General features: G+C 42.1%; 2 protein-coding genes across 8 annotated transcripts; both read right to left on the reverse strand.

Moving 5' to 3' along the window:
* Nucleotides 1-1,296: 1,296 nt before the first annotated feature.
* LOC118388525 (transmembrane protein 88B) lies at nucleotides 1,297-11,190 on the reverse strand. 6 transcript variants are annotated; one of them, XR_004826572.2, is made up of 5 exons: nucleotides 10,641-11,017; nucleotides 8,119-8,416; nucleotides 5,110-5,183; nucleotides 3,405-3,505; nucleotides 1,297-3,081 (listed from the first exon to the last, which is right to left on the reverse strand). XR_004826572.2 is itself a non-coding variant. In XM_035777701.2 (4 exons), the coding sequence occupies exons 3-4, from the start codon at nucleotides 8,413-8,415 to the stop codon at nucleotides 2,854-2,856; spliced, it is 525 nt and encodes a 174-aa protein (XP_035633594.1). In that variant the 5' UTR covers nucleotide 8,416; nucleotides 10,641-10,750; nucleotides 11,057-11,190; the 3' UTR covers nucleotides 1,297-2,853. The 6 variants fall into 6 exon arrangements, 5 of the variants coding, with proteins under 5 accessions (XP_035633594.1, XP_052382837.1, XP_035633593.1 ...); XM_035777701.2 differs by lacking the exons at nucleotides 3,405-3,505; nucleotides 5,110-5,183 and adding an exon at nucleotides 11,057-11,190 and having other exon boundaries at nucleotides 10,641-10,750; XM_052526877.1 differs by lacking the exon at nucleotides 5,110-5,183 and having other exon boundaries at nucleotides 10,641-11,008.
* Nucleotides 11,191-15,957: 4,767 nt separating this feature from the next.
* On the reverse strand, nucleotides 15,958-26,703 carry LOC118388527 (neuroblastoma suppressor of tumorigenicity 1-like). 2 transcript variants are annotated; one of them, XM_035777704.2, is made up of 4 exons: nucleotides 26,411-26,703; nucleotides 24,386-24,566; nucleotides 17,791-17,902; nucleotides 15,958-16,786 (listed from the first exon to the last, which is right to left on the reverse strand). In XM_035777704.2, the coding sequence occupies exons 2-4, from the start codon at nucleotides 24,556-24,558 to the stop codon at nucleotides 16,541-16,543; spliced, it is 531 nt and encodes a 176-aa protein (XP_035633597.1). In that variant the 5' UTR covers nucleotides 24,559-24,566; nucleotides 26,411-26,703; the 3' UTR covers nucleotides 15,958-16,540. The 2 variants fall into 2 exon arrangements, with proteins under 2 accessions (XP_035633597.1, XP_035633596.1); XM_035777703.2 differs by lacking the exon at nucleotides 26,411-26,703 and adding an exon at nucleotides 25,694-25,843.
* Nucleotides 26,704-26,956: the final 253 nt, after the last annotated feature.

The raw sequence follows: 26,956 nt of genomic DNA on the forward strand, positions 1-26,956 counted from the left end.
CACGGCAAAGGCTGGCTACTTTGAAGAATCTAAAATATACTTAACACTTTTTGGGTTGCTACATGATTCGATGTGTTATTTTATAGTTTGTCTTCACAAAATAAAGAAAAACACTTGAATGAGTAGGTGTGTCCATACTTTTGACTGGTACTCTATAATCCACATACGAATTCAAACAAACATACATACCTTCCAGCAACCACCTGGAGTCAATTCGAAATATGAATATCTTCCTGCTGGAGGATTATTTTTCCTCCTGCAACAAAATGGGTCATATTAAGATCCGGCATCTGTACAGGTGTAGGATCTTAATCCTGCTCAGGAAATGCAGATGACCTTCAGGATTTACAGAAATTAACTGAACCTGCACGAACTCAGTTATTTTAACAGTATTGAACTTTTCATGTAGCCTGATTTTGGCCAGCTAATAGCCTAAGCACTGATCAATCAACATGATTGACTAAATGTTCAAATCCTGTTTCTGAAGGATTATTTTGCTGTGACAATATAGGTCAAATTAAGATCCTACATCTGTACACACCAGCTTCAAATTCAGCATCTTCATTACCTCATGTTCTTTCTTCTCATAAAATGTTGTTGCCATGCAAGAGCTCATAGTGACTCATAATGACAAAATCAATATTTTAATTTATTTTCTAGGCAAGTCAGTTAATAACAAATTCTTATTTTCAATGACAGCCTCAGAACAGGGGGTTAACTGCCTTGTTCAGGGCCAGAACAACAGATTTTTAACTTGTCAGCTCAGGGATTTGATCTTGCAACCTTTCAATTAGAGGTCCAATGCTCTACCCACTAGGCTACCTGCCACCCCAAGTATTGTGTCTAGGTAAAGGGATGACATAAATATATACATGTATTCAGAGAAATCCCTTGTATTGGCTTTACATTTCTAAACAAAGTGCACAGCATGTCCTTAATTCCATTCATACACAGTAATTGAGTAAGACAAGCAGGCTACTTTAAAATGTTTACTTGAAATATGTCCTGTGTTACAGTAATGTCCAGAGTTAATAAAAAAACTAAAACAGTCAATTATATTGCTGTGTGTGAAAATGGGTTACATTAAACCCCAGTTAATATGGCCACATTAGGGGGAAATGAATAAATGCATGTACGAGTCAGTACATTTGAAGTTGGAGAGTTTGAGCAGTCTGGAGATGACTATCAAACCCTCTCCCATGTAGAGTGAGTCATTCCACTGCACACCCACTGTACTGTCACTCCCTCTATCACCATTACTGCTTGAAGTGTGTGTAAGATGCAACATCAACACAAGTATGTCAACAGGTTTATTCTTCAATAACATACATTTACAGAATGTGGATAGGCTACAACCATCAACTGTTCTGATATACAGTAGTTCATAGTTCAAGAAGTAGAGTCTATTGAGTTCAATTCACTTCAAGTAATAATTTAAGTTGATTCAAATGTATAGCTAAATTATGAGGTGGGGATTTTTGTTTGGGTGCTTATGCTCTATACACTGTGTAAATGTGTGTCTGCCTCAGACAACAACATGACTACTGGATGCCGTCTTTCCATGAGTAACGTCTTTAGATCTCAAATGATCAGGCTGTATCACAACCGGCCGTGATTGGGAGTCCCATAAGGCGGCACACATTTGGCCCAGTGTCGTCCGGGTTTGGCCGGTGCAGGCCGTCCTTGTAAATAAGAATTTGTTCTTAATTGACTTGCCTAGTTAAAGGTTAAATTGAAAAAAAATATGATAAACAGCGATTAACATACTATTGAGTAATGCTTTCAAAGTAGTAGACCATGTTGGTAGGAAGAGAGGCACTCTATTAAGTAATATCACATAGAACCACACTGTCTCCCAGGAAAAGATTGAGGAATGTCTAGGCATTATCTGATATGAATCATACCACACATCATATAAAGATCTATGTGAGATAATGACAGTGAAATGTCCATGGATTTAAAACTGTATATCTATTTGAACTAAGTGTCCTCACCATTAGCCTCTACTATGTGTTATTTCAATCCTTGGAGACGTTATCAGCCATTAGAAAAATACCTACAGATAGACGGATCAAAGACTTGGCATTTCAGCTCCAATTCCTTTTACGGTGGCCGCAATTAAGGGGAATTACCAGTAATGTGTTTACATATAAGTCAATTACGAGGTACATAGAAATGTAACGTTGGTAGGATCTGATAAGTACAAAATGAGTAATGACGGCTCTGTTAAAACACATCAGAATGATTTTTCGCAAGAAAATATGCCAATATACTAAACAAAAGAACAAACACAACAGAAAAAGAAAAGGCTATAATTGTGTCTCGTCCCGTTCACACATGACTGATGTAGAGCAACCTAGGCTACTTTTAGGAACTATACTTACATTGAGGTAGCTTACATGGCACTTTTACAAGATGGTGAATATAATGAAATCAATAGAATGAACAAAATCTGCTAAATAAGTAAGCTTGTTTTTCCTTCCATTCTAGACATTTGAGTGACAGTTACATTTTTCTGCTGCATCAAGATTCACAACCATATAAGTTAGCAGATAATTGAAAATAGATCAAGATACATAACCAATAAAAATCCACAGAGAAGAGCTGCTAGCATGTTCCACCCTTACCTCCACTGTTTCCTTCTGACCAGCAACAGCCCTATAGCCACATGTAAAGCTCTGTCTTTAAACAATTGGACTGGTTCACATTGTATCCATTCGATTGTATGACATTCATTACAGTTTAATAGGACACTAAATAGATTTGACACTGCGATTCTCCAGGACTCGATTCTCTCTTGACTGTTAACCTATTGAACTCTTTGAACACTGGTTTATTCGAGCGTTGGTCCAATCAGACCCAGGCACGGACATCACCCCCCCAGTCCAAGCCCCGTCCATGGTACCATGCACCTGTTATTGGCTGAAACAGCAGCAGGAGTCGCAGCCTCCGGAGCAGCCCACAGAAGATGGCCGCCGCCACCACCACCAGCGGTGACATCATCACAAAGCCCAGGATGATGAGGGCGGAGCAACTGTTGTCGTCGAGGTAACGGCAGATAGGAGAGGGGGAATCTAGGACCTGCGGGGGTAGAACACAGACTGTTACATTCAGACAGAAACACACTCCAGTGATAGGGACAATTCCATTGATACAGTATGTGTTTCTGATTTGTTTTTGTTATTGATGCTAATGTTTGTGCTTTAGTTTAACTGAACAGAACTGGGGGGGAAGAGGTGTGTGTGTGTGTGTGTGTGTGTGTGTGTGTGTGTGTGTGTGTGTGTGTGTGTGTGTGTGTGTGTGTGTGTGTGTGTGTGTGTGTGTGTGTGTGTGTGTGTGTGTGTGTGTGTGTGTGTGTGTGTGTGTGTGTGTGTACACAAGAGGGACCATAAGACGGAAGGTACTGGGGTGTGTGACAGACTCTTTTCCAGTTTCCCTCTGCTGTTCACTGTTCAGATAAGAAGCAGCCCAGAGCTGCCAATACAATCCCTAGGCTGTCAATCACCTGTAAGCACGACAGAAAGAAAACAGAAGAGATATATAGAGAGAGGGAAAGAGATAGAGGGAGGGTGAGAGAGGGAGGAAGGAAGGTGGAGAGAGAGACTGGGATGAGATGAGAGAGACAGAGAGACAGATAGGTAATGGAGCCCCTGCTCTGCTTACTAGACTTGATCATCTGTGACATACATTACATAAACCAGGGAATGTGGATACCTGCTCATTGAACATCTCATTCCAAAATCATGGGAATTAATACGGAGTTGGGCTCCCCTTTGCTGCTATAACAGCCTCCACTCTTCTGGGAAGGCTTTCTACTAGATGTTGGAACATTGCAGCAAGGACTTAAGATTTCCCTTCACTGGAACTAAGGGGCCTAGCCCAAACCATGAAAAACAGCCCCAGACCATTATTCCTTCTCCACCAAACTTTACAGTTGGCACTATGCATTGGGGCACGTAGCGTTCTCCTGGTGTCCGCCAAACCCAGATGCGTCCGTAGACTGCTAGTGGTGAAGCATGCAGTCACTCCAGAGCATGCATTTCCACTGCTCCAGAGTACAATGGTGGTGTGCTTTACACCACACCAGCCGACGCTTGGCATTAAACATGGTGATCTTAGGCTTGTGTTTGGCTGCTCGGCCATGGAAACTTATTTCATGAAGCTCCTGAAAAACAGTCATTGTGCTGACGTTGCTTCCAGAAGCGGTTTGGAACTCTGTAGTGAGTATTGCAACCGAGGATAGATTCATTTTTTAAAATTACACGCTTCAGCACTCAGCGGTCCTGTTCTGTGAGCTTGGGTGGCATATCACTTCACGGCTGAGCCGTTGTTGCTCCTAGACATTTCTACTTCACACTATCAGCTCTAGCAGGGCAGACTGACTTGTTTTGAAAGGTGGCATCTTATGATGGCGCCACATTCAAAGGCCATTTTACTGCCAATATTTGTATGGAGATTGTATGGCTGTGTGCTTTGTTTTTATACACCTGTCAGCAAAAGGTGTGGCTGAAATAGCCGATTCCTTCTGTATACATAGTGTACTATATACAGACACTGTCAGCAAGAGGGAAGAAAGAGTGATACAGATACACAGAGTGGGACAAACAGGCAGACAGGCACGCTCATGCACACACAAACAGACAGATATTCAAAAATGCACAAAACCACTTACATACAAGTACACAAACACTCCGTGTGTTCTCGTTAGGGCTACATTCTATAAGAACCCTCTGGCATATAATTCTCTCTTTGTCAGCATTTTCAAGAGGAATTTCCCCACCCACCTTAACTGAACGCTGCAACCTCGAGCCATCATCAATCTACACACACACACACGCGCGCACATGCACACATTTTCTCCACTTTATTCTTTCTGTCTTGTCAGCATAGGCATGGGCCCAGCTGGGGACTAATTGGCACTAATTCAACAATCATGTCTTCTCATGGATATCCTCTCTCACTGTCCAATCCTTCACTTCTCCAACAGTTGATTGACATTCCCAACTGTGGCAGGCAGCAAGGGTCTATACTGGCACCTGTTATATTATATTTAGTAATGTTCACAACATACTATTAGGCTACACATTACACATTACACATACCACTCACATTCTGTATATTTGTACATCCTTCCCAGCCATCACTAATGAAGACGTCTTGAAAATGCCAGTGTCTTCTGGACACTTTAAGACATGAAGAATGAATTAAAATCAAATCAAATAAATTGCTATTGATTTAATTAAAGGCAACTTTCCAAAGAAAGAGCAATCAGTGTGTTGGATCGTACAAAAAAGTTAGCAAACAGCAGTAAAAGGAAGACAAAATACAACAGAGACATATTTTAATGTAACATCAATAATGGAGACAAGCAAGGCCACCTGGCACGGTGCCAACTCTACCAGATGAGGGGCTGAGGAAATATGACCGCACAGCGCTGTCAGAAGGTGATTTGGGTAGTTTGCCAAGGGCAACAGCTGTAGATCTTAGAGGACACTTTGGCATCATTATGAGACTGATAGCGTTTACTGACGTGTCCGCGCCATGAATCTGGTCCTCGTGGCGTGTCTAAGGAGGACCGCTTCAAAATGCACATCATAATCCTGTTTTAGACACAGTCCACCTGTTCTTAAAGGTGGTCTTTGTGTTTGTCAGACGTTTGTCAGACGTGTTAAAGAGATTGAACGGGATCTTAAGCACTTACAAATCCATAACATATTGTACGAATTGGAATTGGTAACATATCATTCGGATTACAGAATGTTTTATGTATTTTTTTGCTGGACGGAACATATCATATACAAAATGGATGACGTAATACACAATTGTGCACAATTTCCGGGGACCCGTTTTGGCTTGTGAACACTACTTTCAAAACTACTGGCTGAAATTATACAAAACCTTTATAAAACATCTTTAAAGGAAAATACAGGTTCAAGGAAAAGTTTCCTGTAATGCAGGAAATGTAAAACTTGAAGTTTAATTGAGGTTTAAAAAGGCTTCTGAAGTTTATAATTTCCACTTGATTTTCCCATACGAAAAATGTATCAACCCCTAATAAAAAGTCAATTCATTATAATCCACATAATAATTCACATTTCCTGTTGCTGCAGGATTATTTTCCTTTTGCAAGCAAAATGCATCAGACACTTTCTATATTTTTAAAGTCTATATCTTGAAAACTTGATTGCTGACATGTAAAACATTTTTGGGATTGTATCAACAGTGGACTAATGAAGCAGGATAGCTTTTGAGTGGAATTTCCCCTTGAGTTCTTAAAAGTGGTCTATTGCCAAGATGCATCCAGCAATATGTCTACCTTTCTCATTCATGTGGGATTGAGTAATATACTGTAGTATAATAGGCCAATGAAGTAATGTCATCTTCTGGGTGATGTCTAAAGAAGGGTGAGGCAGACAGAGGTTGACAGGGACGTCATATCTTACCCAGAAATGTAGGGGTATCTGTCTGCCCCTGATCCAGGGTGTTCCCAGACCCAGTGCTGAAGTCACACAGGGTTTGCCCCAGAGTTCTGTACTTGCCCCCTACTCTTCATACTCTACATACTCCCACTTGGACAGATACTTGAACCTCAACGTCCTGTCCCACCCTAAGGGTGTGTCTGTTTGCCTCTGGTCCAGGGTGTTCTTGATATCGATTCCATGCACAACAAGAACTAAATTTTACCATTCTTTAGATACTTGGGCATGCCCGGTATACTTTTACTGTGTTGGTTAGGGGGGAGAAGGAAGGAATATTTCATTTAAACTCATGTTCAAACATCTTCATGTCAGAGCACGGCAGACAGTTAACTATCCACTAGTGGGGTTCGTATTACGTAAAGGTTATTTTAGTTCCATTTAAGTGATAATGCCTGAGAAGCCGGTGCTATCTAGGGTTGCTAGAGACGCGACCCAGTCGTTCAGTCTTTTTGTTCTGTATCTATGGATAGGACCCAGTCGTTCAGTCTTTTTGTTCTGTATCTATGGATGCGACCCAGTCGTTCGTTCTAAATGTTCCATTGCCATACTAGCTGGCAACATTCATATCCCTTGCTTGCTAGCCAACTGCGACTAACTTACAGTCACGTCAAAAAGTGCAGCCAGAATGACAGCAAAGTAGCTGCATTTGCGTTTGTTTAAGCTGTTTTCTAGTGACATTTATTTGAATACATCCATAACAATGAGCCGATGAGGTGGGATTTCGCCCTGGCATAGAAAACGTGCTCTCGTCAGGACACTGTCGTTCAGAGGAGCTAGCCAACAACACAGCTACAGTAAGACAATAACTTCAAACTGAAGCTGGAGGACTGCAAATGAGTTGCGTTTCATTTGACCTTTTTCAATTGACAATTGTTTGTATATATCCATAAAAATGATGCCAGCTGAATCATGATTTTGACTGGCTGAAAAACGCTGCCTGCCTGTCGGTCTCGTCCCGACTCACAACACGTTCCTTACTATGGGACAGCAGGAGATTGAATTTGAATATTGAAACAATGTTGCAAATGTCAGAGAGACAAACAGCAAGGTTTATACAAATCTCTGCTGTTGAAAACTAAATGTTAGTCTAAAAGAAATGTGAGATAATGTCTAGATGCTTTTTATAGTGGAGATCAAGTTTATAAGTTGCTTGGCTGGGCTGATGAGACAATGGATTGCGCAGTCAGATGGAACAGAGTAAATAGGCATTTTAATGTCATAGATTTAGCCGGTGGTAACTTGTGGAATAGACACCGGCTGGAATGCGGTTTTAATTCATCAGCATTCAGGATTAGACCCACCTGTTGTAAAAATGCAAATAAGCTGTTTAAAGGGTTGCCATGGGTTACAGAGCTCAACCTCAGGGCCAATCAGCTATGATCATGATTATTGTGTGGTTCTCTGGCAGAGTGAGCCAGTGTTCAGCTCAGCATCAGGTCACATATTAACCAGGGATGGGAGACTGTGAACGGTACTGACTTGACTGGAGACGCTCTGTGACCTCAATTCTGAGATGAAATCCTACCAAGCACCAGGAAATGGCTGTCATATGGAATTGGAATTCTAACCACAATATTCTGTTATTGTCAAAGTTTGTGTTAGAGACTTTGAGTAGCGCTATAAGCGGGCCACTACTTACCCGTGAGTGGCAGAGGAAGCCGGCGTAGAGCAGCAGTGAGGCGGGCAGCAGGACCAGGGCAAACACGGCCACCAGGACCAGGACACACACCAAGGCCAAACCCACATTCCACAGCAGCAGCCCCGCGCCGCATGCCACACAGCCACAACTGCCCCGACGGCTACCCCATGCGCTGCCCTCACTGTGGGCCGTGGGAGGAGGCAGCATCTTCACCCTCTCACCCACCCAGAACTCCTCCTGCTCCTTCTCCTCGTCGCCTGAGCCCCCCTCGTCTAGATCCAGGTCCACCCCACACATCCTGAGCGAGAGGGAGGGAGGGAGGGAGACAGTAGGAGGAAAGAGAATAATTTTATACATTTAACCATGTAGTGTTATCAGGAGGAGAATGTCATTTTTCATTGTTGTGGTTTAATCCTACTTTTCCTACAATCACTTTTTCTCTATTTCCCCACACGTTGATGCATTTACCACTGGGATGTTATGGCCCAACACACAGCTTTGTGACTAAAGTAATGTTTGATGGACAGCTCTAAAACTGACTTTGACAAACAGAACAAATGTACTATATATTTGGTGTAAAGCTGTCTGATCTGTGATGATGAAATATGACTAATGTGGCCGATTGTCATGTTTCTCACTGTTTTGAGTTACACAAACACAACTTTTTAGGCAATTTACCGATCAAGCTAATTTCAGAATAGGAACCTTGCTAGGCTGTGAGAATGTGAATTACTGGAGGAGGTTTGCTTGTGTAGATTGTCATGATTTGTGCCAGTGCCAGCAGCCAGGAGTGAAGCTATTTCAATAATTGAAGTCTGATAATAGCACACGAACCTCATATGAGTGGAGCAGCTGGCCTTTTCCACATTCCAATAGAGATCCAATCTCATGTATCGGTTAGATGTTTATCCTGTCATATAATTCCTTGATTTAACGCAACGCTCAGTTTTGACTGTCGTGTAGATATTTTATTTAGCAATAAAATGGGTTTTTAGGCCTTACGACTATTGAGGTATGCAAACAAATCCAGGAAAGGAAAGACTTATTGATCCCTCGACCTCCCTTTTGCATCTATTACAGTGGGTGAAAGTCCACTTTGTCTCACCGTCCAGAAATGTTTTAACTTCCTTTTCCCGTGTTAACACTAGAGTCCCACCACGACACCGGAATTCATTTGGAATTTTGACTCTTTGTAACATGTGCATGACGCTATGACGCTCAAAAGCTACACAGGAGTTGTTAGAAGGTAAAGGCTTCTTCTACATAGAAGATCCAAGAAATCCAAGGACATAGTGTCTATAATACTGTAATACGCTCACATAGTTACTGTCCCAAACTCCAAACTCCACGTTTTGCTTTGCTTATTTGAGCTGTCCTTGCCATAATATGGACTTGATCTTTTACCAAATAGGGCTATTTTCTGTATACCACCCCTACCTTGTAACAACACGCATTAAGAAGGAAAGAAATTCCACAAATTAACTTTTAACAAGGCACACCTGTTATTTGAAATTAATTCCAGGTGACTACCTCATGTAACTGGTTGAGAGAATACCAAGGGTGTGCAAAAGTGTCATTATGGTAAAGGGTGGCTGGTTACTTTGAAGAATCTCAAATATAAAATATATTTTGATTTGTTTAACACTTGTATGGTTACTACATTATTCCATATGTGTTATTTCATAGCTTTGATGTCTTCACTATTATTGCTATTATACTATTACTATTATACATTGTAGAAAATAGTAAAAACAAAGGAACATCCTGGAATGAGTAGGTGTGTCCAAACTTTTGACTGATATTGTGTCAATGAGAGAGAGAGAGAGAGAGAGAGAGAGAGAGAGAGAGAGAGAGAGAGAGAGAGAGAGAGAGAGAGAGAGAGAGAGAGAGAGAGAGAGAGAGAGATTACTGTTTATATTTCCAACCTTTTCCTCTCCTGTTCTTGTTGTGCCACAAACACAATATAGACTTATATAAAATGTCCCAATTACCCTTACCATCACATCCAGATACATTTAATGGTATTGTGTCCAATAAAGGTATATGCTATCGTTCTCTTTATCATCACCCCCACAGCCCTTCCACTTAGGTCTATCCCCACCCCATCCCTGTCACTCAGTGGAATCAATAACAGCGATCGATCCCGCATTCACCTCCCCACCCCGCCAAGACTCTGATTGATCCATCATTCTGAATTCAATCAGTGAGACACCTTCACCGAACCGGGTGCCGAGCAGCAGCACCGCAGGACCCCCAGGAAATATCACCTCTCATTGAACACATTAATACATTCTAGACATTCTCACTACTATAAATAACTTTGATAGCCAATACTGTCACAGTACAACAATTATTTTCCTCCAATAAATGTCTGTTTGTTTGGTGTTGATGTTTCTTGTCCTTCAGTTTAGCTTCATACACCTTTTTTTCTCTTAAGATACAGTATTTCACAAAATAAAACAAAGCAAGCTGAATTTGATTCCAAATAGGCCTACATGGAATAATATGACATTTGCACCTACCTCACTCTGTCTTGTCACTATTTCTCAGAAGTCTCCTTTGCAATTGTTGACTCCAGAAACAGGAGCAGGTGCTGCCAAACTCTCTAGAAGATGTCAGAATAAGGCGTTTGCTGAGAACAGTAAAAACAAACAAAACAGCACCTTTTAGGATACGCACCTATTGCCTTTTGTAAGACAGTAGCACAGCGATGCGAGTGTATAGATGAGCAGTGCGCGGAGCGGTGCGCGGGGCGCGTGCTGTGAGTGGGTGTAGGTTACTATGTGTGTGAGAGAGAGAGAGAGCGAGAGTCCACCTCATCACAATCGGAAACGGCACTGTCCTCTTCAACATTAGTGACTTCACATGCACGCGGTGGAGTGAAAGTGAAATAACGGGGACGAGCAGAGCACACCAATAACACTATTAGCCTATTCACCAGATTGAATGATTTCCCACTTCAGGCACGTGCACAGATAGGGCTCTATCTGTGTCAAGGTCGCCACCCCCTGTCCGTTGTTTGCGCCTGATAATCGGCCCTGTAGAGAGCTCGCACGCGCCCGGTTGCGCCCTTTCCCCAGTCTGCCCTGTATGGAGATTGCGCGCACCCGGTATCCAAACATGCATGGCTTGTGATATGCGGTCACTGGTAAAGTATGTACCTAGTTCAAGTGTGTACCTAGTTTAGTGTACCTAGTTTAAATATCAACAGTGCTGCCATAGTAGCATAACATTTGATTAACACTTGATTTAGCCTACATCATCATAATTCGGTCTGGTTGGCTGATGAGTGAGTGTTGTTGCAGAAATAAATAGGCCTATTCTAAAGAAAGAAAATGTCTCGCTACAGAGGCATTTGGTAGGCAATGTTATGAATTTGAAGATATGAATTATGAAAGTTTTAAAAAATCAAGCATGGGGGTGCCCTTTGTTCATTTTGAGCACCTGCCCCCTTAAAGGTCTGTGCACGACCCTGTTCCATTTATATTCCCCTATTCTCTTTTATCCTGAATCGCCATTTCCAACCTTTACCTCACTTTGGAAGCTCATCTAACGTTTTTAACTCTTTAAAAAAAATGTTTTATCCAAGCTCATCTACAGCATCATAGACTTCCTCTCATCTACAGCTCCCACCGTATCACTATGTTAATCATCTGGCTTTTTCAAATGATTAAAAGCCCTGGTAAAGGAGGATCATATTAGTTTGAACCCCTCAAAGATGAGAAGACCAAAACCATGCAGGGGCAGCGCAGCAGACACCCATCTCTTGGCCATACACTTATTTTAGGCAGGGATCATGTAGGTATGCAGGCTCTATTACTGGTAACCTACAGAGGGGACATGGAGGTAGTGATTAATTATCTCTGTCGGCTACGATAGTCAGACATGATGGGGTCCTACTACGCCTCCACACAACCCCTTCTAATGTCGCACTCTCACACTAGCGGATGCAGCAGTCCCTCCCAAACAAACAAATACACACACACACACTCACTGACACACTCACGCAATCACTAAACACATTCACTCATCTTCTGTTGCTGTCTGTAGGACTGGTCCGGGCCCAGTTGTGGAGTGATGATGACATGGTTGACAATCCATGAATAGAAAACTGTCCCTGGAGTATTTTCTCTCTCGTTCTCGTTCTCGTTCTCGTTCTCGCTCCTGCTCCTATCCCTCCCTCCATTGATTGACCACTCTGTCATTGAGAGATAAGGGATTGATCCATTTGTTTTGCACTAGAGAGACAGACAAGCACGGCAATCCTTACAATTTCACTTAAACTGAAGTTAATCAGATGGAACAGAGAGGAGGAGAAGGGAGGAGGTAGAGAAGGAGACAGGAGAAACAGATTAGAAGGAGAAGATGGTGATGTTGGATGTAAAAGAAAGGATCAGGGGAGGAGAAAGGGGAGATAATTAACATGTTTGAGTAAATTCATTTATCTTGCATCCTGTTTAAAACAGAACGATGAGTTTGCGCTTGGAATAGGGGGAGGGAGATTCGAGAATGAAAATAAGCTTGACGAAAATGACCTTTTCCCTGGAAAACCACCCTGGGTAGTCCTCTCTCACTGATACTCAGGTCAACTCCATGCAGTCACACTGACATCTGCTGGTTTGTTTGGTTATGGTTGATCTTTATTGTTCGTTACCTAATCATGCTTATTTGTCCATTGAAAGGTTTGAATTTTTAACTGAAAATATGTGTGTTTATTCATTTTCCTCTCAATGCAAAGCAGCTGTAAATTACTGGAACATTAGTGGAACTTCAAATCGGCCTGAATCTTTCTAGTGTCTCTGTCTCTTCCTAACCTCAGACACCCCACCCTCTCTCTCTCTCTCTCTCTCTCTCTCTCTCTCTCTCTCTCTCTCTCTCTCTCTCTCTCTCTCTCTTCTCTCTCTCTCTCTCTCTCTCTCTCTCTCTCTCAGAACTCCCCCTCCAGGCTTTTAGTCACTACCAAACTCAATCGACAACACCCCACTCTGGGTTGCCATGACATCTCATCAGAAAGATTTCTATTTTAGTGGATTTACAGGTCAAAAGCACTTTGTGATGAAATGATCAGATGACAGTTATCCTGAGACCCAGGAAAAAAAGTTTAGCATTTATTATTATTATTATTCACATAAAGTAGGTGTTTGGGGTGGGAAAAAAAACATGTTACCAAGACATTGTTTAGAAAAATGGTGTTATTTATCTTTTATTGAAAGTGCAAAATGTTCCTCTGTAGTGGTCATTCGGATCATTAATAATAATTAATAATTACTCACATTTCCATAAAATGTGCTAATTTTGAAGGCAGACATTTCTTTCAGAACCAGGAAGACAAAGTTGCCAATATCACACCACCACACATGTGATAACATTGAAAAGCCCAGACTGTCCTTACAAAGGGACAACAGACCTTAATACAAAGATATGGACCAAGAACTGATGTCCACTAGAAAGGACAAAAAATGGATTTCTGGGTCTCAGGAGGATAAAGGTATAAAATAGACATTGTCCATATGAACTTAAACACAGATAATTGAGCAATTAGCTGGTGGAGGAAAATGAGTGGGAATTTGCATTCATTCACATTACATTTGAAATTGTGAAAACAGATCATTGATACGTACAATAATGCCTAATTGTTGTGTGTGTGTGAGTTTGTGTTGGAGTTTTAATGCCTGTAGTTTAATGGTGGTTAAAATGGGTGGAAAGTCCTCTGTGTGTTTGCTCTGTGTGTTATTTATCAGTAATCCGTTTCTGTTCTAGAACAACATCCGTGTCCATGGTGACTGCTGCAGGCAGAGAGGAGTGAGGATGAAAACCTCCCCAATACACACAAATCTAAAGTCTACAGTTAGGATCATAACACACACAGCCTAAGCCTCTGTACTTTAATAAACATCAGAAACACTATGGTGTCCGTTGCCTATATTATTGCTAGATGTAAATGATGTAGGTGAGATGAGAAGGACTGTGGATTGAGAGGTAGCCAATGCAAAGAGATGGAAAATGCTGCAACATGTTTTCATATCCTTACACTTCTGTATCCAAATGCTGCATTTGTCTCTTTTCTTCTAATCACAGGACGATTGCATTTACAGCACATGCATGCTGCTTCATCTCTAGCAAGATGCCCTCTGCAGTACCTTCTTTGCACCAACAGAGAGCAGCATAAACATCTATATGAACATACTAGTCCAAGATCACTTGTCCAATATACAGTGGGGCAAAAAAAGTATTTAGTCAGCCACCAATTATGCAAGTTCTCCCACTTAAAAATATGAGAGAGGCCTGTAATTTTCATCATAGGTACACTTCAACTATGACGGACAAAATGAGGAAAAGAAATCCAGAAAATCACATTGTAGGATTTTTTATGAATTTATTTGCAAATTATGGTGGAAAATAAGTATTTGGTCAATAACAAAAGTTTATCTCAGTACTTTGTTATATACCCTTTGTTGGCAATGACAGAGGTCAAACGTTTTCTGTAAGTCTTCACGAGGTTTTCACACACTGTTGCTGGTATTTTGGCCCATTCCTCCATGCAGATCTCCTCTAGAGCAGTGATGTTTTGGGGCTGTTTGCTGGGCAACATGTACTTTCAACTCCCTCCAAAGATTTTCTATGGGGTTGAGATCTGGAGACTGGCTAGGCCACTCCAGGACCATGAAATGCTTCTTACGAAGCCACTCCTTCGTTGCCCGGGCAGTATGTTTGGGATCATTGTCATGCTGAAAGACCCAGCCACGTTTCATCTTCAAAGCCCTTGCTGATGGAAGGAGGTTTTCACTCAAAATCTCACGATACATGGCCCCATTCATTCTTTCCTTTACACGGATCAGTCGTCCTGGTCCCTTTGCAGAAAAACAGCCCCAAAGCATGATGTTTCCACCCCCATGCTTCACAGTAGGTATGGTGTTCCTTGGATGCAACTCAGAATTCTTTGTCCTCCAAACACGACGAGTTGAGTTTTTACCAAAAAGTTATATTTTGGTTTCATCTGACCATATGACATTCTCTCAATCTTCTTCTGGATCATCCAAATGCTCTCCAGCAAACTTCAGACGGGCCTTGACATGTACTGGCTTAAGCAGGGGGACACATCTGGCACTGCAGGATTTGAGTCCCTGGCGGCGTAGTGTGTTACTGATGGTAGGCTTTGTTACTTTGGTCCCAGCTCTCTGCAGGTCATTCTTGCGTGGAGCCCCAGATCGAGGGAGATTATCAGTGGTCTTGTATGTCTTCCATTTCCTAATAATTGCTACCACGGTTGATTTCTTCAAACCAAGCTGCTTACCTTTTGCAGATTCATTCTTCCCAGCCTGGTGCAGGTCTACAATTTTGTTTCTGGTGTCCTTTGACAGCTCTTTGGTCTTGGCCATAGTGGAGTTTGGAGTGTGACTGTTTGAGGTTGTGGACAGGTGTCTTTTATGCTGATAACAAGTTCAAACAGGTGCCATTAATACAGGTAACGAGTGGAGGACAGAGGAGCCTCTTAAAGAAGAAGTTACAGGTCTGTGAGAGCCAGAAATCTTGCTTGTTTGTAGGTGATCAAGTACTTATTTTCCACCATAATATGCAAATAAATTCATTAAAAATCCTACAATGTGATTTTCTGGATTTTTTTTCTCTCATTTTGTCTGTCATTGTTGAAGTGTACCTATGATGAAAATTACAGGCCTCTCTCATCTTTTTAAGTGGGAGAACTTGCACAATTGGTGGCTGACTAAATACTTTTTTGCCCCACTGTAGCTGACTAGTCCAAGATCACATTCCCACCACATTATGACAATAATAGACAAAAAGGCATTAAGTAAATCATAACAGATATAACTGCATTGATAAGATTGAACAAAAATAGCTTTATTCTCATAGGAGAAGCAATCATTGGAACATATAGCATTAGGTCAGATACTAATGCAAATTGGTGATAAACAGAAATTAAGGCAAGAAACTTTGTAGCTCTATGCTTTTTTTAATACATTTTTTTCAAGACAGATTTACAGATATAAGACTACAGCTTCAAAAGTCTATAGCGTCAGAGTGCATGCCTGGGTGCATATGTGCATGTGTGTAGGGTTGTTATATTTGTTGTCCTCCTAAGTGAGAAGTCAGATGACAAAAACAGTTTAGATAAGCTTGTGTCTTTGTATGTGTTCACTTATACTGTGGTTGTCTTGTGAAGAGTACAGCATAAGGGAGCTTGGTTGCATGTGCTTTTATAAGCAGTTATCATGTGAAGTGAAGTTTTACTTTCAAAGTGCTTTTAAGCTGTTGAATGTAGAAACAGAGGTTGGATGGAAGAGAAGGTGTAAGTGCTGTGCATCAAGTGCTGTAACTGTGTGTAGAAGAAACAACTTGTGGAGAGGTTTGGGAGAAGAATCAGGAATGGAGAGAGAGGAAGTGTCAGTGGTGATCGAGCGACCTACCCTCCATCAGATGTGTGTGTGTGTGGCTCTGTGTGTGTGTGAGCGTGCTGAGAGTGTGTGCCACTGTGGTGGCTCTCTGGTAGGATAGGGGGGTCTTGGGCACTCTCTGATGGGTATAGCTGCATCAGTGCCCCCTCCTGGGCTCCCTCCTTACTGCATGACTGGCAGCTGCAGTGGAGGATCCTCTCCACCAGCTTATCCACACGAGGAGCATCATCACTGCCCGGGCAGTCCAAAGTCACCTATTCACACAACGCACAATGCATTACACACATGCCACATGCACCCCTCGCCCCGCCCCCTCAGCACAAACACACGCACACATGCATACACACACACAAAGACAAAGCACTGCCAGGACTATCTCCTAGAGTCTTCCACACATGTCAGTCTCTGGCAGAGAGATTTAAGACAAAGCCTCTGCATCCATCTTCAAACAATGTAGCCCGCTCTGAGTAATGTTGTGATTTCAGTCAATCAGTCAAGCTTGACACAGCTGCCAGATCAACAATAGGAGGCTGGATCTGAAATAATTTGACAATGCACCATCATGGTTGGAAACGGCAGAATATTCAATCTTGAGAAAACAATTAGCACACTTTTATGCTCAGAGAACTGTTTTTAGTCAAGCTATAAAAATCCACAAAAATATTACCCAGCATCAAAGGCATGCCTTTGTGGATCCAAAATAGTCATAATCATAGTCATAAATAATGTATCAACAGCTGGACTGATAAGGTACACTTCCTTTTTCAATATTGTATACAGTACATCAATCAAGTTTTTTCTCGAGGCATGAAGTCACCTCACCTGTGTGGTCCCAGGCCCACTCCTATCCTACATGTCTGGCTGCTCTTTAAACTACATACACCTCAACACAGGGCCTTTGTTGTTCCAGGACCTTGGAATCCCTGGCTACTAAACAGGCAGGCCCATTAAAGGACAAGAAAAACCTTGAATTAAATGCAGGACCAATAGTTGTGGTCGTGTGTTTCTGTAGGCTACTGGGGTTGTGTGGTTAGGTGTACTAGGGGTTTGTGGAAGTGTCTATATTCAAAGAGTAGTGTTACATTAGCTGGTGTGTGTGTGTGTGTGTGTGTGTGTGTGTGTGTGTGTGTGTGTGTGTGTGTGTGTGTGTGTGTGTGTGTGTGTGTGTGTGTGTGTGTGTGTGTGTGTGTGTGTGTGTGTGTGTGTGTGTGTGTGTATGTGTGTGCGCGTGCATGTATGTGTTTGCGTGTGTACTTACCACCTCCCACTGAGTCTGTGCAGGCATGCAGGAGTCACAGTGCACCAGGGACTCAGTAGACTGGGGGAAGGTGTTGGGGACGCTGTAGCTGAAGCACTGCCCCAGACATGCCCTGGAATGATAGGGGAGAGAGGGAGGAAAGAGAAAGAGGGAAGATGTCACCATTCAGCTTTGATATCTGTATATTTTATGGCTGATTTTATTCTGGAGGTGACCATTACACACGGGGCCGGATTATCGCAGGGGCTTGGGCCCAGGACCGTGGGGGGCCCAAGAGGCAGCAAAAAAAAACAACATTATGTAAAAATAATAAAATTAAGGAAATATATACAGTATATATTATACAAGTCATCTCTCGATATATATTTTTTTACTGCAACCGCCAACCACAGGAGGATTCAGGAGCCCGCTTTCAATGAGTGTAGACAGCCTGCTGCTGCTCTGCTAATCATTAGATTGGGGATGGGAGGCACACATGGGTAACTGGGGGGCTCTGCCTTGATTGGGTAACTGCATAGTAAATAAATGTGACTGGTCAATTGTGAGTCAGTGGCTTACACATAATTGTTTTTATAATATTTGCTTTATCCAACCACAGGAGGCCACTATGAATGTTCAAGAGAGAGCTTAATTTAGCCACAGAGGCTTAATAGTTTCTCAAAAATAACTGTGGATAACATTTTATCATAAGCGCATACAGGTAACTGCCAAAATAAAGGAAACACCAACACAACGGTGTTTGGCCACTACGAGTTGCCAGAACAGCTTCAATGCGCCTTGGCATATATTCTACAAGTGGACCTAAACCATGCCAGGAAAATGCACCCCACACCATGACCATATTATTTGTATCCCTCATTTACTCAAGTGTTTCCTTTATTTTGGCATTTACCAGTTGACTACAGTCAGGAAGGCCACAATTTGGCCACCAAATATATAACTTGTTGCATTGTGGCCATAGACATATAATCCATAGAAGGGTTTTGGAACCTCTTACCCTTGCAATTTGACTATTAAACTTGTGTGTACACAGGCAATGGCAGCCAGTACTGACTTGAATGGGAAATGCCATCTATGGATTATATTTCTATGGTTGGTTGCCTATTGTACATTTCTAAATACAATCACGTGAAAAAACATAAAGTTTGGAAAGCAAAGGCCGACTGCTGAAAAATGTCTGTAGAATCAATATAATATTTTTTTTCTCAACAACTCCCAATTTTTAGGGAACATCAGTTGGTCTACTGTTTTTCAAAGTAGCTCATCTTGAGATAGGCTATTGCCAAGATGAGCGTATCAGCCATCACCGTGAGTAGTAGTGTCACGTTTGTTATAATGAGTGGACCAAAGCGCAGCGTGCGTAGAGTTCCACATATTTATTGAGGTGAAACTTCAAACAACAAATAAATAAATGAACGCGCAGTTCATCGCACACATAGCACTAAACACAAACAATATCCCACCACACAGGTGGGAAAAGGACCACACTAAGTATGATCCCCAATTAGAGGCAACGATCATCAGCTGTCTCCAATTGGGAACCATACTCACACCAACATAGAAATTAAAGACTAGAACACCCCCTAGTCACGCCCTGACCTAAAACACCATAGAGAACCCCGAGGGCTCTCTATGGTCAGGGCGTGACAAGTAGCCTATGGCTTTATCTTCATCATTAGTGAGTCTGTGTGCCACAGGGAATTTTATTTAGTAGCCTATAGCCTGTGATAAATATATATATACAGTACCAGTCAAAAGTTACTCACTCAAGGGTTTGTCTTTCTTTGTAGTATTTTCTACATTGTAGAATAATAGTGAAGACATCAAAACTATGAAATAACATGTGGAATCATGTAGTAATGAAAAAAGTGTTAAACAAATCAAAAAATATATTCTTCAAATTAACCACCCTTTGCCTTGATGACAGCTTTGCACACACTTGGCATTCTCTCAACCAGCTTCACCTGGAATGTTTTTCCAACAGTCTTGAAGGAGTTCCAACATATGCTGAGCACTTTTTGGCTGCTTTTCCTTCACTCTGCAGTCCAACTCATCCCAAACCATCTCAATTGGGTTGAGGTCGGGTGGTTGTGGAGACCAGGTCATCTGATGCTCCATTCCATCACTCTCCTGCTTGGTCAAATAGCCCTTACACAGCCTGGAGGTGTGTTGGGTCATTGTCCTGTTGAAAAACAAATGATAGTGGTAGCCATGCTGGTTAAGTGTGCCTTGAATTCGAAATAAATCACTGACAGTGTCACCAGCAAAACACCCCCACACCATCACACCTCCTACTCCATGCTTCATGGTGGGAACCATTCACCTACTCTACGGTGGGAAACGTTCACCTACTCTACATCTCACAAAAATATGGAGGTTAGAACCAAAAATCTCACATTTGGACTCATCATTGCTCATGTTTCTTGGCCCAAGCAAGTCTCTTCTTATTAATGATGTCCTTTAGTAGTGGTTTCTTTGCAGCAATTCAACCACGAAGGCCTGATTCACGCATTCTCCTCTGAACAGTTGATGTTGAAATGTGTCTGTTACTTGAACTCTGTAAAGCATTTATTTGGGCTGCAATCTGAGGTGTAGTTCATTGCCAATTTCTGACTCTGGTAACTCTCGTGATGTTATCCTCTTGCACCACTGGTAACTCTGTGCCTTCCTTTCCTGTGGCGGTCCTCATGAGAGACAGTTTCATCATAGTACTTGATGTTTTTGCGACTGCACTTTAAGAAACTTTCAAAGTTCTTGAAATGTTCCGTATTGACTGATTTTCATCTTTTAAAGTAATAATGGACTGTGGTTTCTCTTTGCTTATTTGAGCTGTTCTTACCATAATATGGACTTGGTCTTTTACCAAATAGGGCTGTCTTCTGTGTACTACCCCTATCTAGTCACAACACAACTGATTGGCTCAAACACATTAAGAAGGAAAGAAATTCCACAAATTAACTTTTAACACGGCACACCTGTTAACTGAAATGCATTCCAGGTGACTACCTCATGAAGCTGATTGAGAGAATGCCAAGAGTGTGCAAGATGATGTGCTGTCATCAAGGCAAAGGGTGGCTAATTTGAAGAATCTCAAATATAAAATATATTTTGATTTGTTTAACACTTCAAGACTGTTGGAAAAGCATTCCAGGGTAAGCTGGTTGAGAGAATGCATGAGTGTGCAAAGCTGTCATCAAGGCAAAGGGTGGCTACTTTGAAGAATCTCAAATATAAAATATATTTTGATTTGTTTAATACTTTTTTGGTTACTACATGATTCTATATGTGTTTTGATGTCTTCACTATTATTATACAATGTAGAAAATACTAAAAATAAAGAAAAACCTTGGAATGAGTAGGTGTATCCAAATGTTGAACTGGTACTGTATATACAAAAGTATATGGATGCCCATTCAAACTAGTGGATTCGGCTATTTCAGCAACTCCTGTTGCTGACAGGTGTATAAAATCGAGCACACAGTCATGCAATCTCCACAGACAAACATTGGCAGTAGAATGGCCTTACTGAAGAGCTCAGTGACTTTCAATGTGGTACCGTCATAGGATGCCAGCTTTCCAACAAGTCAGTTCGTCCAATTTCTGCCCTGCTAGAGCTGCTCCGGGCAACGTTAAAGGCTGTATTGTGAAGTGGAAATGTCTAGGAGCAACAGCGGCTCAGCCACGAAGTGTTTGGCCACACAAGCTCACAGAATGGGACCGCCGAGTGTTGAAGCGCGTACGCATCGTTTGTCCTTTGTTGCAACACGCACTACATCAGCACAATAACTGTTCGTCAGGAGCTTCATGAAATGGGTTTCCATGGCCAAGCAGCCGCACCCAAGGATAAGATCACCATGCACAATGCCAAGCATCAGTCGGAGTGGACTCTGGAGCAGTGGAAATGGATTCTCTGGAGTGATGAATCACGCTTCACCATCTGGCAGTCTGATGGTAGAATCTGGGTTCGGCAGCTGCTACAGCATACAATGACATTCTCAACAATTCTGTGCTTCCAACTTTAGTGGCAACAGTTTGGGGAAGACCCTTTGCTGTTTCAGTATGAAAATACCCCGATGCACAAAGCAAGGTCTATACAGAAATTATTTGTCAAGATCGGTGTGGAAGAACATGACTGGTCTGCACAGAGCCCTGACCTCAACCACATCGAACACCTTTGGGATAAATTGGAATGCCGACTAAGAGCCAGGCCTAATCGGCCAACACCAGTGCCTGACCTTACTAGTGCTCTTGTGGCTGAATGAAAGCAAGTCCCCACAGCAATGTTGTAACATCTAGAGGAAAACCTTCCCAAAAGAGCGGAGGCTGTTATAGCAGCAAAGTGTGGCGACCAACTCCATATTAATGCCCATGATTTTGGAATGAGATGTTCAACGAGCAGGTGTCCACATACATTTGGTCACTGTAGTACAGTGCATACAGAAAGTATTCAGACCCCTTGACATTTTCCACATTTTGTTACGTTACAGCCTTACTCTAAAATTGTTATTTTTTCATGTTTGCACATTTACTAAAAATTTCAAACTGAAATACCTTATTTACATAAGTATTCAGACCCTTCACTATGAGACAAAAAATTGAGCTCAGGTGCATCCTGTTTCCATTGATCATCATTGAAATGTTTCTACAACTTAATTGGAGTCCACCTGTTGTAAATTCAATTGATTGGACATGATTTGGAAAGGCACACACCTGTCTACATGAGGTCCCACAGTTGAGAGTGCATGTCAGAGATAAAACCAAGCCGTGAGGTCGAAGGAATTGTCCGTAGAGGTCTGAGACAGGATTGTGTCGAGGTACAGATCTGGGGAAGTACTAAAAACATTCTGCAGCATTGAAGGTCCCTAAGAACATAATGGCCTCCATCGTTCTTAAATGGAAGAAGTTTGGAATCATCAAGACTCATCCTAGAGCTGGCCGCCCGGCAAAACTGAGAATTTGGGGAGAAGGGCCTTGGTCAGGGAGGTGAGCAAGAACCCGATGGTCACTCAGGCAGAGCTCTAGAGTTCCTCTGTGGAAATGGGAGAACCTTCCAGAAGGACAACCATCTCTGCAGCAAAGGCATCTAAAGACTCTCAGACCATGAGAAACAAAATTCTCTGTTCTGTTGAAGCCAAGATTGAACTCTTTGGCCTGAATGCCAAGCATCACATCTGGAGGAAACCTGGCACCATCCCTACGGTGAAGCATGGTGGTGGCAACATCATGCTGTGGGGATGTTTTTCAGCGGCAGGGACTGGGAGACTAGTCAGGATCGAGGGAAAGATGAACGGAGTAAAGTATAGAGAGATCCCTGATAAAACCCCATAAAACCCTGATAAAAGCTTGAGAGATCTGCAGAAAATAATGGGAAAAACTCCCCAAATACAGGTGTGCCATGCTTGTAGCATCATACCCAAGAAGACCCTATGCTGTAATCGCTGCCAAAAGTACTGAGTAAAGGGTCTGAACACTTATGTAAATGTGATATTTCAGTTAATTTTTATTTTTATAAATTAGCAAAAATGTCTAAAACCTGTTTTTGCTTTGTCATTATGGGGTATTGTGTGTAGATTGACGAGGAAAAGAAACAATGTAATCAATTTTAGAAGAAAGCTGTAACGTAATAAAGAGTAAAGGGGACTGAATACTTTCCAAAGGCACTGTATATATTGTAATGACCTGACTAGATCATAAAGGAACAATTGTCCAGACAGAGGATTGAGTTTACGAATTGACGGTTTATTAAACCAACTTTACACAGGCTACTGTTTGGCCGTAGCCCACGCCAAATAAATGAAAGGTAACCCACAGGCCAATCATGACCTTCTCTTGTGAAGCCCAGATGTAAGAGAGAGAACAAAGGCTAAACCTGGTCTTAACTTCCAATGCTCCATCCCCCCTCCACGCCACTCCGCCAACCGCCAGGATGCCCGGCATCAGAACATTCCAGGCATTCCCGTGATTGGTAGATAGCAGGTTGATTGGCATGTTGGACCCCGCGAACACTGGGTACTGGTAAGTACAACACAACCACCTACTAGCCTAACACATAACACACAGCTGTCTGTGCGGTTCGCTACAATATCTTGCCTCCTCATACTGTACAATATGGTACGCTTCATTGGCCTGGGCTATTGTTTGCTGGAATTAAAGACCAGATTGATCTCAGTTTGTGAGAGTAGCCACTGATTTCGGTAATTTGTGTGGTATTACAAAAGATTCAGCTCATGCCTTCTGTCATGTAAATTATGTAGAATAGCATGAAATTATTTTTTAAAAGGCCAAAAAAACGGGCCATGGTAACAAATGTTCCCCATGTGTGGAAATCCTAAAACAGTTATGATGCCCTGGGTGCACATTCAAATTAGGTGATATTGGGGTAATTTGGACATTCAAAGTCATTCCTGCTTTCAGTTATTAAGAGGAGTCATTCACCCTCTTGAAAACAAATGCCTGTGCATATGTGCTGTGTTGTATGGACTTGAGTTGTGTGTGTGTGTGTGTGTGTGTGTGTGTGTGTGTGTGTGTGTGTGTGTGTGTGTGTGTGTGTGTGTGTGTGTGTGTGTGTGTGTGTCTGCGCGCGCACCACACTGACCTGTTTTGGATAGAGCGAGGCTGGCAGCCGGTGTGCCCGACTATCTGTGTGATGTTCTTGGCCTCGCACCAAGCGCTCTTGTCAGGGAACAGCGCCAGACGGTTGATGTGAGCGGGCGGTGCTGCTGAACAGAGCGCAAGCAGCGCGCAGCAAATCACAATTCTTTTCCACATGACTGCACCTTAAGGAGGATTAAAAAATATACATTTAAAAAATAAATAATAATAATACGTATATATATGTATATATACATATATATTGTTATAATAGGTCGAGCCTACTTTACCCGTTGTTAAGTATTTAATGTATATTGTTTTACATAGCAGACTGTTTTGCACAAGAAACCAGATTGTAAAATGTGTGCCATTATATTGTGGATTACATAGCTTTAATATAGCCAGTTGCTGGTTTGCAGCATTCTGGATCCTCTTCTTCAGTAATCCATTTAAACACGGTAATGACCTGCACTGAGCTGTGCTCACATGGCCGAATTGGCTCTGGCTTTGGCAAATGAAGAAAAACTATTTGCTTGGTTCAAAGTAGCCCAGCAGACAGAGAGGGAGAAAGGAAGAGACAAAGGGGGAGAGAGGGGAGATGTCTGCTTGATACACACTAAGAACATAGTTTCATTCCAGTTTTTCTAATTTGTTGTGTAATGCCATGACATGTTAAATATGACAATGGCCAGTGACAGTGCCTTGTGAAAGACTAACATGTGGCCTTGTGTCAACTGTTGTCTAGCTCAGTGGTTCTCAAACCTCTCCTCGGGAACCCCCAGCCGTTCCAGAGGTAGCACACCTGATTCAACTTGACAATTAACACAATAAAGAAACCTATGGCATTTTGACCATATAACATGGCTAAATACGAAAAAATAATCGTTATTTCTAGCACATTTCGAAATAGAGAAAGGTGGGTTCTATACAGCACCAAACGGGGGTTGTAACGATAGTGAAACTTTTTTTGTGCTATATAGAACCTAAGGAACGGGTTCTTTAAAGCACAATAAAGGTTCAGTTTAGAACCATATGAGCATGGTTCTTTAAATAACCTCCAAAAAGGGTTCTAGTATAGCACCCAAAAGGGATCCGCTATCGTTACGAGTCAAATAACCCTTATTTGGCACTATATAGAACCATTTGTTTTTAGTGTGTACCACCTGACTCTAATAAACTATCAACCTCCACAAAATCTTTTCTCTGGTTTCTTTTAAAGCTGCGTAGGTCGGTTTCGTCATTTACAAACGTCTACAAAAAAACTCTCTTGTTTCTTATAAAGTTAATAGGTCACGTAATTTCGGCTACAAACCTTTCCACAAATACAGTTTTACTTCCATGGACTTTTTAGTATTGAAGACGCTTTGCTGTGCCTTCGGGCAAATAACATTCCTAAAGAATTCAATATCCCTGTGCAACGACCAACTGCCCTGCGGCTGTAAAATTGAGAGCGTGAGAGGCGATTGGTGAGGGAAGGCATTTACAAAAAGAAGCGCACAAGAAACTGTGGAAAATTAAAATACGTGCTAATTCTACAGATGGGCTGCTTCGTGCATTCTAGCGCTTTTTTTGCACTAACATAATTATACACATTTAGCCTTTATAAGTCTAATTACTTAAATGAGTAAACCTTTTGACTCTATGGGCCTAGTTTATAATCAGGTCATAAGATATGTATAATGCTGAACCACTATTCTAAGAACAAGGCTACAGTGTATAGCAAAGTAACTGACAAACATGGAATTAAATAGGGTAAAGCTAAAATATTTAATGATCATGTAGGACATGTATGTTCAGCAAATAATCATCAGACAGCTCCACAGAATAGAACCCCAGGAAACAATTACGACGCGCTTCTCAAAAGGGAAAGGTCAGTTTTCCGGACAAATTACAGCTCTCAATAAACACTGTATCGAAGTTTGCAACGTGACATTTGGTGTTGTAACTCTTTGGCATCTCTCCGAGACAGAGAAAGGGATCAAAACTTTGGGTCTGGACAGGCTGTTAGTTTAAAAAAGCGTACACTTACCGTTGGGAATCACCGAAATGCAGCAATATCCCTCTGAGACCCCTCACTAGATCTTCAACGCCCGTCTCTCCCAACCCTCCCTCGCCACCCGTCCCGCAGGAGACAGGAGAGATGCGTGGAGTCTATGCGCTGTAGTTGCTACTTGGAAATGGAAAATATAACTGCTTTCAGAAAGGCAAGGTTCATAGAAAACAATTACATCATCCGCCAGAGAGGGACGGTCATGTGGAGAGGGGTGAGGAGATAGTTTCTAATGCACACTATCTGTCTCCCAGTCCATCAGCGCACTGGGTCCCTCCCCTCCCGCCCGTGCTCTATCCCTCCCGTCCGGAGTCCGTTTCCACCTCTTCTCCCCAAAAACGTTTCACCGGTAGGCTGTCATTTCGGTGAAGCTGTAAACTACTCCGTTCTCTCAAACTTTATCTCGCCTTTGCTTTGGTCGCTGGATTTGGGTATAGGCGCGGCTGCGCCTCCAGAAAGGAGTCCCGCTGTGTCTTTGGGCGAGCGGGAAGGCGAGGGGGAAAATGAGTTTGGCAGGTCTGAATT

The sequence above is a fragment of the Oncorhynchus keta genome, chromosome 10, assembly GCF_023373465.1.
Source record: "Oncorhynchus keta strain PuntledgeMale-10-30-2019 chromosome 10, Oket_V2, whole genome shotgun sequence".
Taxonomy (NCBI): domain Eukaryota; kingdom Metazoa; phylum Chordata; class Actinopteri; order Salmoniformes; family Salmonidae; genus Oncorhynchus; species Oncorhynchus keta.

Excerpts from the sequence above, each read along its gene's own strand:
- LOC118388525 (XM_035777701.2), bottom strand. The coding sequence starts at position 8,415 with ATGTGTGGGGTGGACCTGGATCTAGACGAGGGGGGCTCAGGCGACGAG. Across the intron at positions 3,082-8,118 it reads GCTTCCTCTGCCACTCACGG|GTCCTAGATTCCCCCTCTCC; the intron begins GTAAGTAGTGGC and ends CTACCCCCGCAG.
- LOC118388527 (XM_035777703.2), bottom strand. The coding sequence starts at position 25,721 with ATGGAAGTAAAACTGTATTTGTGGAAAG. Across the intron at positions 17,903-24,385 it reads CCTCGCTCTATCCAAAACAG|GGCATGTCTGGGGCAGTGCT; the intron begins GTCAGTGTGGTG and ends CTATCATTCCAG. Across the intron at positions 16,787-17,790 it reads CACAGACTCAGTGGGAGGTG|GTGACTTTGGACTGCCCGGG; the intron begins GTAAGTACACAC and ends TTGTGTGAATAG.